General features: G+C 32.6%; 1 protein-coding gene across 2 annotated transcripts; it reads right to left on the bottom strand.

Moving 5' to 3' along the window:
* Positions 1–1,822: 1,822 nt before the first annotated feature.
* On the bottom strand, positions 1,823–4,176 carry LOC21391799 (B-box zinc finger protein 20). Of its 2 annotated transcripts, none has more exons than XM_010111455.2 (3): positions 3,631–4,176; positions 2,752–3,162; positions 1,823–2,196 (listed from the first exon to the last, which is right to left on the bottom strand). In XM_010111455.2, exons 1-3 carry the CDS (start codon positions 3,814–3,816, stop codon positions 1,894–1,896), a joined length of 900 nt encoding a protein of 299 aa, XP_010109757.1. In that variant the 5' UTR covers positions 3,817–4,176; the 3' UTR covers positions 1,823–1,893. The 2 variants fall into 2 exon arrangements, with proteins under 2 accessions (XP_010109757.1, XP_024030098.1); XM_024174330.1 differs by having other exon boundaries at positions 2,148–2,196; positions 2,757–3,162.
* Between the last annotated feature and the right edge of the window lie 10,156 nt (positions 4,177–14,332).

Genomic DNA, 14,332 nt, shown 5'->3' with positions numbered 1-14,332 from the left:
ACGGCGACGGTGGCTGCTGGTCGGGATCTACTGGACGTCGGCTTCTGAGTTGATTGGTGGGGGCGGTGACATCCACGACGGCCTGGAGAGAGAGAAACGACGGTGGCGGCGGCGGCGATTCCGACCACCACGGACGGCGGTGCTCCAGCCAGAATCGAGCTGTGAAAATGGATGGGTTTTCTTCGTCTCGCTGCACTGAGTCCATAGGGACTGAAATCATCTCAATCGGAGGTCGGATGGCGGAGATATCACGACGGGAAGAAATGGAAATTTCGAAACTTCCGCCGGCGATTGCGGCTGATTCCGGCGGGGTTGGAGGTCGTGCCGCATGTCGTTGAACTCAGCTCGTCGAGATCTTTCTATTGACACCGGTGGTGTCAAAAATGGAGGTCGGAATCTTAACTTGAGTATTTGGCCATTGATGGTTTGTGTGAGAGAGAACGTGAGAGGAGAGAGAGAATGAGCGAGAATAAGAGAAAGAAAGTGCAAGAACCCTAAAATTTCACTATATAAAGTATCTGATTAAGGTAAGATTACGTGCCTGATCTTATCCTCAATTATTTCTTCTAAACAGATTAAATTTATACTGATTAGAGGTAATTAGTTTAGCTCACGTAAGTTAATCTACTACTTACAGTCCAATATTAATTTCTGAATAATTCAATATTGTTTTATATTCTTACTCGCTTAATATTTCGAACTGTTTCAAGTCTTGAAATTAATTTTAGACTGAATAAATTCTAAATTTTAATTTTCTGTATTCTATCCCGAGAATGACGTTTCTGACAGTGTCAACTCCCGAGCTCATATTGTATCCATCTACTATAGGTATTTATCTTGTGACTTTAACCTAACTGTTTGGCAATTAAGGATTTTTTTCTTCTTTTAAAATGTCAGTGCGTTTTTTTTTTATATGCCGCTAACATCGTGCTGTGCTTAGAGATTCTTGAAATTAAGATTCTCAAACTATACTTGTACTGAAAATTATTCTGCCTTAAAATACGGTAAGAATTTATCGATCGAATTTACTTGATCGAAACATGAACTTAACATGAAATTTGCTATAGAATTTAGGAATACATATATTAATTCCATAAATCCTCCATTCACAATATAACATAATATTTTCTAAGAAAATCCTTGGCTTAAAAATACATGAATTGTATTATTTAAGGTCTGAAATTTTCTCAGTCATTACAATATGGCGGTTAGACGGCGACGGGCAAGAGAATCAGTGTCAAATTCGGGCTGTCCGAGCCTGAAAATCTAACTTGAGCGGGCGGGAGATGGGCTTGCCCGCCCGAGCCCGAAAAAATTCGGGCTTCGGGCGTCTGTTTTCATTAATAAATATACGTATCTTCAACCATTTCAAACACTGTAAAATTAGGTTGCCTCTTTATTGGTTAATCAAGTAAACTTGAATTATCGAGTGGGGTGCCTAATAATGTACTATAATAGTGTTTGAGATTTGACTTTTGAGTGTTAAGTGATCGAGACTCTTTGACAACACCAAGAGTCTGCTAACGCGGATCAGCCCTTTCTAAATTTATCATTACTTGAAAAAAGAAAAAAAAGGTTAAACTCAAACAAAATGTACTAGGAGAAAAAAAAAAACCACCGATTTGGTAAATAATTATGATATGTTTACAGCGATTTATAGAAACAGGTTGAAGAGAAAAAGCGAGCTCCTTCCCACTCCAAAGTAGATTGTTGAAGGTACAAAAAAAACAGGTTGAAGAGAAAAAGCGAGCTCCTTCCCACTCCAAAGTAGATTGTTGAAGGTAAAAAAAAAAAAAAAAAAAAAAAGAAAAAAAACCCCTCTGAAACGACAGAATCGATGTAAAACAAAAAGAAGAGAGGGGGAAAAAAAAAAGAGGTTGCTCATTTAACAGATTAAAGAAAATTTTCAAACATTATTATTCCCAATGAAAGCGCCTTATGTCTCTTGAAAGATGGAGGGCTGATTTGAGGAACTTTGCAAAAGATATCATCCCATGTTTGGTTAAACATCATATCATGATCAGTCTTTCCTGCGTTGTACTTCGCTGCACTAAGAACTCCATTATTGTGATGATTCATAGTTGTGATTTGCGGTGGTGACAATTGAGGCACCCAATTGACCAATTCTTCTGATGAAAGAGAGCTTTTATTGCTTTCAAAATCATCGTCCACAAACGACACAGAATGGCTGTTAGTCTGCATCAAATCCCATTATGTTTCCATCAATAATAGGTCTTTTGATGAACATTAAAGAATAAAATAAAATAAAAACTTAGATTAATCTTTTGGTTGGTCCTAAACTATCACGGAATTTAGTTCTCAAACATAAATAAAATTACTGAAATCTTCCTGATGAGAAATATTTTTCTTAAATTACTATTTTGCCCTTGTTATGGCAAACAAACAGCTTAGCGTAACAAACTAACTTAGAAGTTCGAACTTTTTAACTGCTCTTAATTTCAGAATCTGACTAAAGCAAAACATTTGTCATCCTATAAGTAACAATGAAAGAAGTAATTGATTATATATTTTTTTAAAGATCTCTTATCTCTAGTGACCATGTTTTAATGCAACATGTGAAATTGTTAAATTTGTCAACACCAATTTTTCTTTTAGCATTCTAAAAACTTTTAATGTTATGAAACACGAGTGGGGTCAAACAGAAATAGTCCAAAAGAAAAAAAAAAAAAAAAAAAAAGAAATGAAAAATCTCTCTTGTTTTGTCAAAAGTGTAAAATGAGTACTGCAAACCTTACAGAAACCATTGGAGGCAAATGAAGGATCAAGGAAGTCTTCCACATGCCATCCAGGCAGTGTTTCCATCAAATACTCAGATATACTGCTGGTTGAATATGAAGCATTGTCAGTATTTGATGGCACTGGATTGATCTCGACTGAAGCCGAACCCGAAATCTCATTAGAAACGGTTCTTGATCTCTTTGTTGTTGCTGTTGATGATGGTTGAATTCTTAAATCAGTGCTGGTAGTAGAAGTGGATGAGGTTTGATTATTATACAAACTTGAAGAAGCTGAGAGCTTCACTCCTGTGAGAAGAAACCTGTTGTGTTTCTGTGTGTGTTCATTGGCTCTGTGGATTGAAATGTCACATTCTCTGCAAAGGATTGCTCTGTCCTCTTGACAGAATAGAAATGATCTTCTTTCCTGTCAAAACAGAAGCCATATGTTCGCAATTAAGAGAATTCCGTGATACAGTTTTTAACTGTCAGAACATATCAAAATCATATCAGATTAAAAAAAATAATCAAAACTGTGTCTAATGTATATAAAAGAGTTCCGTGATACACTTTTAAATCGTTAGAGCACGTCAAAATCATATCAAAAACAATTCTGATCGTTCGGAATTGTGTCTAATGTATACACAATACATTAACCATTAGAAGAATTCCGTTATACTGTTATGAAGGTTCGACTTTAAACGAGTTTTTTACCGGCTCAGGCTAAAAAAATTAAATTGATAGGAGGTGGACCGAAACGAATCAAACCCAGATTTTATTTTATTTTATTGTTTTGACTGAGAACCAATACTTAATACTACAGCCAGATTGAATTTGTGAATTCTATTCATTTTCTCACTAACCAAACAAAATGCGAGATTGAAAGCATTATTACCTGACAGATATCACAGAGAGGGGATTCCTTGAAAGTAGGTTGGAGAAGGGAAAATCTCGGGTGTTTGCTGGCGAGCTTGTTGGCATGGTGGACACGTCGATCACAGCCATCACAGAGAGCAGCTTCATCGGCAGAGCAGAACACAGAAGCCTCTTCTCTGTCACAAACATCACAGCGGATCTTCATTTCTTTTCTCTTCTTTTTCTTTCAACTAGTGATCAATTTTTTCTTTTCTTTTTTTTTTTCCTTTTCTTATTTGCGCTTTGAAGAAGTTTACTAAAAATGGGTCATAATAAAAAGAAAGGAGCTTTCTAGGTATATGAAATGATATATATGATATGGGGATAGGGACAAGGGATTATGGGCATTAGAGACCAAAAGAGATAACAGCTAAGATCTTCAGAGAGTAGTAGTAATAGAAAAAACGAAAACTCTGGACAAAAAAATCAGTGACTACTTTCTCTTTCCTGAGTAAAGAGGAAGTCAGGAGGCAGACTTAGCAACTAGGCCTTTGTTGTTGTTGTTATTGTTGCCAATATTTTTCTTTTTTTTCTTAGCAACTAGGCCTTTGTTGTTGTTGTTATTGTTGCCAATATTTTTCTATTATTCATCAAAAAGCTTCTTTCTCCAAAGTTTGGAGATATGGAGGCATTGCATGCATTTATCATGCCCATTTATTGATTTCCATCCCTGGTTTTCCTCTCTCTCTCTCTCTCTCTCTCTCTCAACACGGTTTTCTTCAAGTTGGAGAAGTGCAACTTTTCATATCCGCCGAATTTATTGATTCATTTCTACTAAAGTCTTGTTAAGTTATTGTAGTCTATTCATAATTGACGTGTGAATTTATAATTGATTAAATATAATGATGATAAACAGAATTGATCTATTAGAATAATGGGTTCATCCGTTTTGAGTAATGGAAATGGAATTATAATAATGGGATTGGGAGATATATGACCAGCTTTTCATCCGCCAAATTTATTACTTTTATTTCTATTATTTGAATAAAAAAATGTTAAATGTCATAGTTTTGGTATAATATTATAATCTACTCATGGTTAGCGTGTGAATTTGTGATACGGTGATATACGGAATTATTCATCTAATGATGAATTAGGGGAGAGAGACGAGTAGATTTATGACCACATAATTAAGTATTTAAGTCTCTAATGGAGTCGATTTGACCAATTCTTTAACTTAGAGATGATAAGATATCACTTCTCTTTTACCCTCAACATTGAGGGGAGATCAATGTATACAACACTGATAACTTCTACTGATAAATTATCACTTTGATTACTGTGCAACTTTTTATTGACGTTACTGTATATGACAATATATTTAACTTGAATTAATCACAAACATAGAATATGCTAACAATGATATTGGTTAGTTTGTTCCCCAAAAGGCTATATATATAATATTGTTCGAATGGCAGTCTTATTAACTATTATATTGTATATGTTATAGTACATTTCATAATGTACTATAATAGTGTGTCATGACATACCAAATGGCAGTTGATATAGACTCTAATATAGTCGCAAATGACCATTAAATATAAGGATGTTTGAGCAGATAAAGATTAGATCTATCAGTAAAGACGAATAAAGGGTGGAGGCGAACATGAGTGCTGAAACCTAATGACAAAAACCTGCTCGGCACATTAATAATTAGAGTGCAATAAAAACGTATTTAATAAAATTACACTTTTGATGTCAAGACTACTTCTGTATAGGAGGAGATCAAAACGAGTGGCACTGCAGTTAAAGAAAGAAGCCATTGACAGACCTCCAGTGCACCAGACCGAAAGACGCATGCACCACCGGCACGAGTACTCACCGAGACCTACCTCATAACAAAGGTAACGCAACACCAAGGGAATGGAGACCCCTAGATCGCACCAGGTCCACCCAGAAAAAGCGGCTAGAAACCCATCAGCAACCCCTCTAAGCACCATAGAAAGCAACCCAAGTCCCACCACAACTTCACCCTTAACCCTCAACTTGAGATCCGTGCAACCCTCAAACTAGGGCCGTCCTGCAGCCCGCCTAAAGGTGGGGCTGCATCTCCTGCCCTCCTACAAAACTTGAGCAGCGCACAAAAAAAGAGATTGGAAGGGGAGAGAGAAAGCGGCACACTTTTTCTTTCTCTTAATTTATTACAAATGTTGATTATCAAATTTTCATTAAATGTCATCAAATTCACGTAATTAAAATTTAATGATCTAATGTTCAAAACTAATATGCACTATTAGTATATGTTAAATGTAACATACGTTCTTCAAAAAAAAAAAAAAATGTAACATATGTTTCATATAACATATGACAAATCCACATCAAATATTGTTTTTTTAATTTCAAAACCATGTTCCCAGTTAAATCTTGAAAACAGAAAATAAAATCTACTTCCATTTTTTTTTTCCTTCTGAATTTGGGATTTGAAACCTATAGTTTATGACATAATTTATGACAGCATCATGTGTGAATTTACTACTAAATTATACCTGCAACCACTTTTACTTTGCCTTTCACTTGATCATTTTCTCATTTATTATTTTCCAAGTGATTCCCTCTTACCAACAGCTTTACTAATTACTAACATGGATCCATACGTTTGCCAAAGAAAAAGAATGAAAACATTGATATTGGGACCCGAGTGTCAAGCGATCAAAATTATACGATAAGAGTTTGAGAGTCGAGAACCTATATCTCAACCTAGAGCGACTAATAAAAACGTGATACATGTTGATATTCCATAAGGAATATGAAGAAAGTTTCTCTATTAATTTTGATTGGGAAATTTGTAAATATGATGTCTATCAATTAGAATAGACACAATGGATCATCCTGACTAGTCATTTTATCTATTAATATGGACAATAATAATTGCATTATCCAATATTACCTACTTTCTTATTAAACTCCACTATTCTTTTTTCTCCTTTTTCTTTATTGTTTGGTTGTCTTGAGTGTCAAGGTGTTTTTTGCAGGTACACTCTCAGTGGCCACCATGATCAACAAAGAGCATGAACGAACTTCAATGTTGCGATTTTGAAGAATATGAGGAATGCTAACTGATGATCAAAATAGACTCAAGGAATTATTCTGAAGGACCACTTCCCCTGTAAATAGGGACAATTAGAATTATAAATCCATTCTTTACTTCGATTTTTTTTTTAATTCTCTATTGTTTGAACGAATTTTAATTTTTTGATTTTCACTCCAACACTACATATGCATTATTTTCCAAGTAGCCATTCAATCAAGCATTGTTTCTCACAAAAAGCTCAATATCAACCGCATTATGTCCATTGTCAATGTCTTCATACTAGGGAAAGCTTGTCAATAATTGAGGATAGAAAAATAATAAAAATGGATTGAAAGAAAAAAAGGCAGTAGTACTCCAACATCTTAACCGAATAGGATATTGGTCCAACAAAAAAAAAAAAAAAAGAAAAAAAAATAATTTCGCAAATGTATATCGATACCGGCCAAACAAGCATTATTAGCCTTTTTAGAGGTTTTTTAATTGTTGTTGTGAGAAAAAGGAGCTTTTGTAGTGTTGCTCATAACTTTGAACTTGGAAACTAGTAAATAACTTTTGAAGTCGGTACTCAAAAGCTAATCCCATAATGTCAAAGCTTACTTCAAGGGACTTGCCGAGTCTCCGGAGGCTTAAGTTTGCAAATCTGTCGGATTTGTGCCGTGTAATTACTTCTTATTCCTATTTTTGAGGCTAGATACAAAAAGAAAGAAAGAAATTCAAAAGTCAACAAGATTTAGGAATCTCCAATGTTTACTTTTAACATTTATGATAGGAGAAAATAAATCCTAATATATAGATGTTCACGTCACTTATCACGTTATTTACTATTAAATAAAAAGAGACTTTCTCTCATAAGTCTCTCTATCGATGGCGCTAGTTTCTGATTATTGGATCCGCTCAAACTCACATCAGATTAAAAAAATATACAAAATAAACAGTTTTTGATACAGATCTAACGGCTCAAAAGTAGAATACTAGCGGTAATTCATTTTTTATGTTCTTATTAGAGAAACTCCTTAAAGAATGAGTGAAACTATAGTACATCATAAAAATTTAAGATATATATCATTCTATTTCTATTTTTCTACTAGTGTTTCAATCGATTAAAAAATGATCTCAGACGTTAAAAAAGTTTTTAGTCGCAATAACTTCTACGGCTTAAATCATTTTTTCATTATCCAACAGTTGAAATTAAGTTCATCGTACATTTAAAAAAAAAAAAAAAAGAGATGCAAAGTAGGTTTCTTCCAAAAGATGAAAAGTAACAACAGATTGTCAAACCCACCATTTTTTATTCAAGAGTAGTACTAATTATTTGTACAAACCATATTGTTTATTCTGTAATTAACTAGGTCAAATTCACCAAGTCCAAGATTTTTTTTTTTTTTGAAACGTATTGCACTTAGAAAAATAACATTTTTCTTGTCGTAAGAATCCTTAATCATCAATTATTTCGAAGAAACACATGCATACCTAACGAAGGAACTTGTGGTGATTAGATTCCTCCAATATTCAAACTTTTGGTCCCCACTTTCTCAAATTTGGAAGGCGAGTCTTTAGAAAAAGAAAGAGAGAAAGAAAGAAATATGAGTTCAACACGCCAATGGAAACGCATTGGGAAGCATGACAATCTTGGTAGCCCAAATACCAATATTAGGGGAGCAATCTTCAAGTCTTGTGCTTATTATATGAATGCATGATAAGATTGATACCCAAAAGGGAATTAAATATATAGATAGAGAAAAAGGAAAAATATGTTCCTTGCTGAGGTATTCACGAATTTGAATCTTCGGATTAGAAGTTAATCCGCAATCCAATACAAAATCATCAAATTAGAAAAATTTTAATCTGTGTCTAATCTAAAACTTGTTCTAATCTAATTTAATTTAAAATCTATCAGATTTTGTGAATTAAATTCACGAATTAAGAATAAGTATATTAAACATCCATATAAATATAAAATAAAATGAAGTAGATTGAGAAATGAGTAAGAATATGGGCTTGCCACTGAATTGAATAATCAGAAACATATTATATATATATATATACACACAAATTTTTAAAAAATAGAACTTAATTTAGAAAAATTATACCTATAATATATGTTTCGAATTCGGGGAATTTACATATTGAGAAATATTCAACTACAGACTCATCCAAAACTTAGCCTTCTCAATCAAATCAAATCAAATATAATCAAATTAATCGGATTCGCAGATTATCTGTGAATACTTCTATTCCTTGTATTGGTAAACGGATGAGTACTAGTCTTTTGATGACCATTAAAACTTTACGAAAGTATCATGCAGTTTGATTCCAACTATTAGATGATGAAAAGAAACGAAGCGAATTGTTAAATTTTTTAAACAAAAAAATTGACAAATTTTCATGGATGGGATCCTTTCCTTCCCGCAAAACTTTATCTATTGTACTCAATTAGTACCTTTGACGCGTTATACCACTTTGTTACTAAATAATTTGCCTTTGAATATATGGATAATTAAGTTATTGTCTCCTTAAGAAACAAAAGAATAATTACAAATAATGAACAAAATTTTCTGTCTTGCAAGTCAGAACGGCCAATACAAGGAGTAATTATTGGACCAGCAGGGCTCATATAGAAATGAACTTGAGGACTAGTTCTTTTTCTAAGAAAGTGAGAACTCACGTAAGAGAAACGGCTTGTAGATTTTATTTGTTTTTCAAAACTACATGTCGTTTGCAGCTTCACGTAAAAAAGGAAAAGTAATTATTTATTCGGAGCAGAAGAGAAATCAACGCCGTGTTTACAATTGATTCTGTTTTTATTTTTCACATTTTTTTGAGAAAGAAAAAATGAAAACGCTTCTAAAATGGTATTTAGCGTAATAAAGACAAAAAACAGAAATGAAAACGATTTTTTAGTTTAGTATAAAATGAGAGAGAAATGAAAAACGACTTTTAGTCGTTTTTCATTTTTTTGTTTTTATTTTCTCTTCTCTCGAGCAGAGAGAAAGAGATATAGAGACATTAATGAGTTTTTTATACTGAAAATAATTTTTTAATAAAACTACTAAATACATTTTTAAAAATGATTTCTGTCTAAGATCGAAAACGTTTTCATTTTTATTTTTATACAAAAAAATAAAATTATTTTAAAACGAGTTTCAAATGCGCCTCAAAATTTTATCCTCGCAACAGAGTTCGAGCTCTTCTCCTTGGCACCGGAAGAAAGCTGCAAAAGTTCCTCACTTCATATGACTCCATTCCTTCCATCTTTTTCTTGTTGGAAAGTGAAAACCATTCCTGATTCCTTGATCATAATAGAATATTTCCTTTTTTTTTTCTCTCTCTCATTAGAATTATGTTCACTTGTATATATGTGTATTTTTTTTTTAAAATTCCTGATAGCGGTAAATCTTATCAAATATATGTCAATAATACAACATGGTAGCAGTTGTTAACTTGTCAGCCTTGTATAAACACATAAAATTGACTCCTTCCAAAAAAAAAAAAAAAAAAAAAAACGCATTATTTTGGGGGGATGCAAGCCCCCCCCCTTTTAAAAAAAAAAAAAAAAAAAAAAAAAGTAAATGCACGTTCTAGGGGCGAATGGGAAAGGAAGAAGGTTTTAGAAGATTGCCCATAAAGAAATCTTGAGAGATCACAAAAGGACAAAAATTACTTTTTCAGGCTTGGATATGGGTGATCTCCACTGAATCAGGGAACCTATAAAATACGTAGATTTGCAAGTTGTGGGCATCAAAAAAGTACCAAGGAGATAAGGAAGGAACATTTCTGCTTTATTTGATTATTGTTTTCAGTTGTATTTTTCCAATACTTATGTCACATGGATGGCCTTTTTCTTTAAAAATTAATAATAATAATAATAAAAGTTAAGGTCTCTGTCTAATAAAACCTCCTATTAGACTAATAGAGTTAGTTTAGCGTTGAATCTAATTATAATCACATTAAATTAAAAAAATTATGTAAAATAAATAATTTTTTATATAAATAAATTTAACGGTTAAAAAATAGACCCATAGATACTTATTTTTTAATGTGAGAAATTTGCTAAAAATAAAGGAGATTCTGATCAGCAAATATGGAGCCTCAGAAAAATGTTAATAAATAATTGGTCTAGAAAGAGGTGTCTTGTGTAAAGCAGACAATCTATGCATTGCCACTAACTTTAAACATATTGGTGCTATGGTCGTGGTTTGGACGATTCAAGGGAAAAAATGGTTAAAATGAAAATATTAATATATTTCGATTGATTAAATTGTTTTGAACTTTTTAAAGAACACTACTAAACCAAATTATATATAGGCGGTTTGAGCTTATAAATTAAATAATGTTTGGCATGTAACAAATTAGAGTCACTTGTGTAAAGTTAACAATTAAATGTTGTTTTAGATCTTTCACCTTATTCAAAATTTGACTTAAGTCGTGAAAGTATAAAATAACATTAAGCTATTAAAAACAACACATATTTGCCTAAGATCTCTTAGTCTAGTAACACGGAGTTGCAAGTTTAATCCCGTGTTGTATTAAAAAAAATATCACATGTTTGAATATACAAAAAAAATAAAAACAAAAAGTATAAAATTATAAAAGAGAGAAAAATTCTAAAATTGCTAACCATGCTAATAAAAAAAAGGAGACTTCACCTCATTTTGAATGCTTAAAGTGGTGATATTTGCTCGTCCTTTTAGGATAATTATATAGCTTTTGGCGAACTTTACTATTTCTCAATCTCATGATTTCTTTATTTTCGGTTGATTTAGTACCTATGTTTATTGGTGCTTATGTAAGAACTGGTTGTCTTTGTTCTTTTAATCCACATGGAAGTGATCCCAATTATTATTATTATTATTTTTTTTTTAAAAAAGGAGACTTCCAAACCTACCAAATCTAACCAATTATAAGTCATTGGTGGTTTTTTTTTTTTGTTTTTTTTGTTTTATTGGTCTACAATTGCACATCTTTGGATCCAACAAGTACATGGTCCATGGATGAATTCCTAGCCGAAAAAAAAAAAAGGATGGGTGAATTATGCATGTGAAAGAGGATGGGGTTGGTTTGAAAAAGCTGCTAGCAAAGTCCCAGCTCACTTTAGCTATTTTTAACTGTATTTTATGAGTTTGCACACGTTAGGCATATATATATATATATAGTTATGTAACGCCTTGTTTTCATATCATTTTTTTCTTGGTTGCTTGTGAATTATATTTATAGGGTAGTTGGAAGAAAAGAAAAACGAGATTCCACTAATAAATTTCAAAGGTTAATATCTAATCAAATGGTTGAAAAAGAAGGTAATTTCCACAGACAAATCCATAATAATCAGTCACGTTATATGTTACATGCCACGTGTGCTTTCAAGCTCTCTATCAGCATAAAGCTCTGCAAGGGGCCCCTTAAAGTACAGCCAAGGTGTGAAGCGTACATTCTCTTTGCTTTGATTGCTATGTCACATGGCCAACACTTCAATCTCGAATGCATTGTATTTGTGGACCTCACTACTCTTGGCAGCCTGTCATTATTCATCATAAAGAACGAGTCCGTTCAGTTTGCTGATTTGAGTTAAAATGTGATTTTATATGAGAATTTTTTACTGTAGTAAAAAAGTTAAATGTAACTATTTCTGAGAATTTTTTATTGTAATAAAACTTAAATTCTAAACTCGAATCGGTGAAATAAACGGAGCCAACATATATACAAGTTAAACTATTCTATTAGGATTATGAGTTGACCCCGTTTGGTTCGGCTCCAAATTAACACAACTATCCAAAATTTGAAAGTTTTCCCTTAAACTTTATTTGTCGTAAATTACCCTCTGAATTCAATAAAAACATTGCAGAATGTATATAAATCGTTAAAATTCAAAAGAAAAACTCTTTTATACATGTGCTATGATGTTCTCTGATTGTCATCAGAAATTTCAATATCTTGAAACGATAATGTGTACAAGGGCATTTCTGCTTAAATACAATCTCATATGAGGAGAATATTATGATTTACAATTACAGGTTTAGGTCCAATAATTGAACTTCCAATACTAGTTCTTGTAAGGTCTTCACGGGATATATAAATTAAAGAGGCAAAAAATAAAAAAAAGTTGGAAGGAAAAGAAAAGGCTTGGGGAATTGAAGTTCGGCTCTTAACCGGATAGAATAGTTCAAAATCACACTGCAAATATGTTCTATCATTCATTATTGTCTCCGAGTCTTTTTAATGAAAGACAACACTGTTGTCTCTCAAGAATCAAGACTAACTGGGTGTTTGAAAATTCCCAGCTCTGTTGTGTCTTGATGGATTTTACATGATTAATAGTAGAACTTTATAACTTTTTTTAAGTATCAAATGAAGGCAATGAAAATAATAGACTATCATAAAAAGATGGATAGTTTACTCAATAATCCTCATGGCACCAACAACATTTGTAACCAGGAATCAGGCACCGCCTAAACAATTCTTATTATCATAATTTGTCACTTAGATATCTAATCAAGTCCAGTGTCTCTGGTAAGAAACCAACCTGACAAACACGAGGCAGAATACATAGTTGAAACTACAAGATTGATGAGCATGAAGAGCTAAAATAAATATGAATCTCGTATCATTTAAATATACAAATAAGCACGCACTTATAAAACATTAGCCACGCTATTTACTTAAATATATTGACCTTTTAATATAAGAAATCAAACATTAAAAAGCTAGTGCAAATACATAATGAGTAGACAAAGGTTCCTTGCGTATTTGACTGAAAACAACAAAAGACTAGTCCGGCCGTGTATCTTCAAACCAACCTGGCTTGTGCAAGCTCAACGAGTACTTCAGTTATTCCTCGTTGGAATTTGGAAGAAATATATTGGTCTCGTTCATTTCACCGATTCGAGTTTTCAATTTTAGGTTTTTACAGTAAAAAGCTCTCAGAAAATGTCACATCTAACTTTTTTTGCTACAGTGAAAAGCTCTCAGAAAATGTCACATTTCAGCTCGAATTGAAAACTCGAATCTGCGAAGTGAACGAGGCCAAAAACACCACTCAAGAGATGCCATTTTTACATTTATGTTATCTAATTGTACAAACTTAACATTTATATCACTTAATTCACCAGAAAATATTGAATATCCTACCAAATTATTTTTTTTCCTCTATAAAGATGACCGGACATCTCCGACTCCGATCTTCATATGGTACTTTGATAGAATATTAAAATCAACAAAAATAATAAGAAACTAGATGACATAAATGTAAAACTATTGAATTTTGGTTGCACGTAGATCTCGTTCATTTCACCTATTCGAGTTTAGAATTCGAATTTTACTATAATAAAAAATTTTCAAAAATAATTGCATCTAATTTTTTAACTATATTAAAAAACTCTTATATAAAATTATATTTTAACTTAAATTAAAAATTTAAATCAACAGGCTTAATTTTCTTGTGATTTGAGCATCTCTAGGCTCTAATAAGACATGCTTTTCATCCAGGCCAGGAAAGCATTTTGTAGGCTGATGTTGGGCCATTATCAGGCCCAAAACTAGAAGCTAAAGCGAAAGCCACAAACAACCAATCTCTCATTCTCCTCCGAGCCCGACCAACCAAAAGATTGAATAAAAAGATTTGGTTGCAAATTGAACGGTCATTAGTTTAGCAGCTTCT

This window comes from Morus notabilis, unplaced genomic scaffold, assembly GCF_000414095.1.
Source record: "Morus notabilis unplaced genomic scaffold, ASM41409v2 Scaffold1584, whole genome shotgun sequence".
NCBI lineage: Eukaryota > Viridiplantae > Streptophyta > Magnoliopsida > Rosales > Moraceae > Morus > Morus notabilis.
The sequence above is the reverse complement of the archived record's forward strand: the minus strand, read 5'-3'. Positions and strand labels throughout refer to the sequence as shown.

Excerpts from the sequence above, each read along its gene's own strand:
- LOC21391799 (XM_010111455.2), bottom strand. The coding sequence starts at position 3,816 with ATGAAGATCCGCTGTGATGTTTGTGACAGAGAAGAGGCTTCTGTGTTC. Across the intron at positions 3,163-3,630 it reads CTCTCTGTGATATCTGTCAG|GAAAGAAGATCATTTCTATT; the intron begins GTAATAATGCTT and ends CTGTTTTGACAG. Across the intron at positions 2,197-2,751 it reads CCTCCAATGGTTTCTGTAAG|ACTAACAGCCATTCTGTGTC; the intron begins GTTTGCAGTACT and ends GATTTGATGCAG.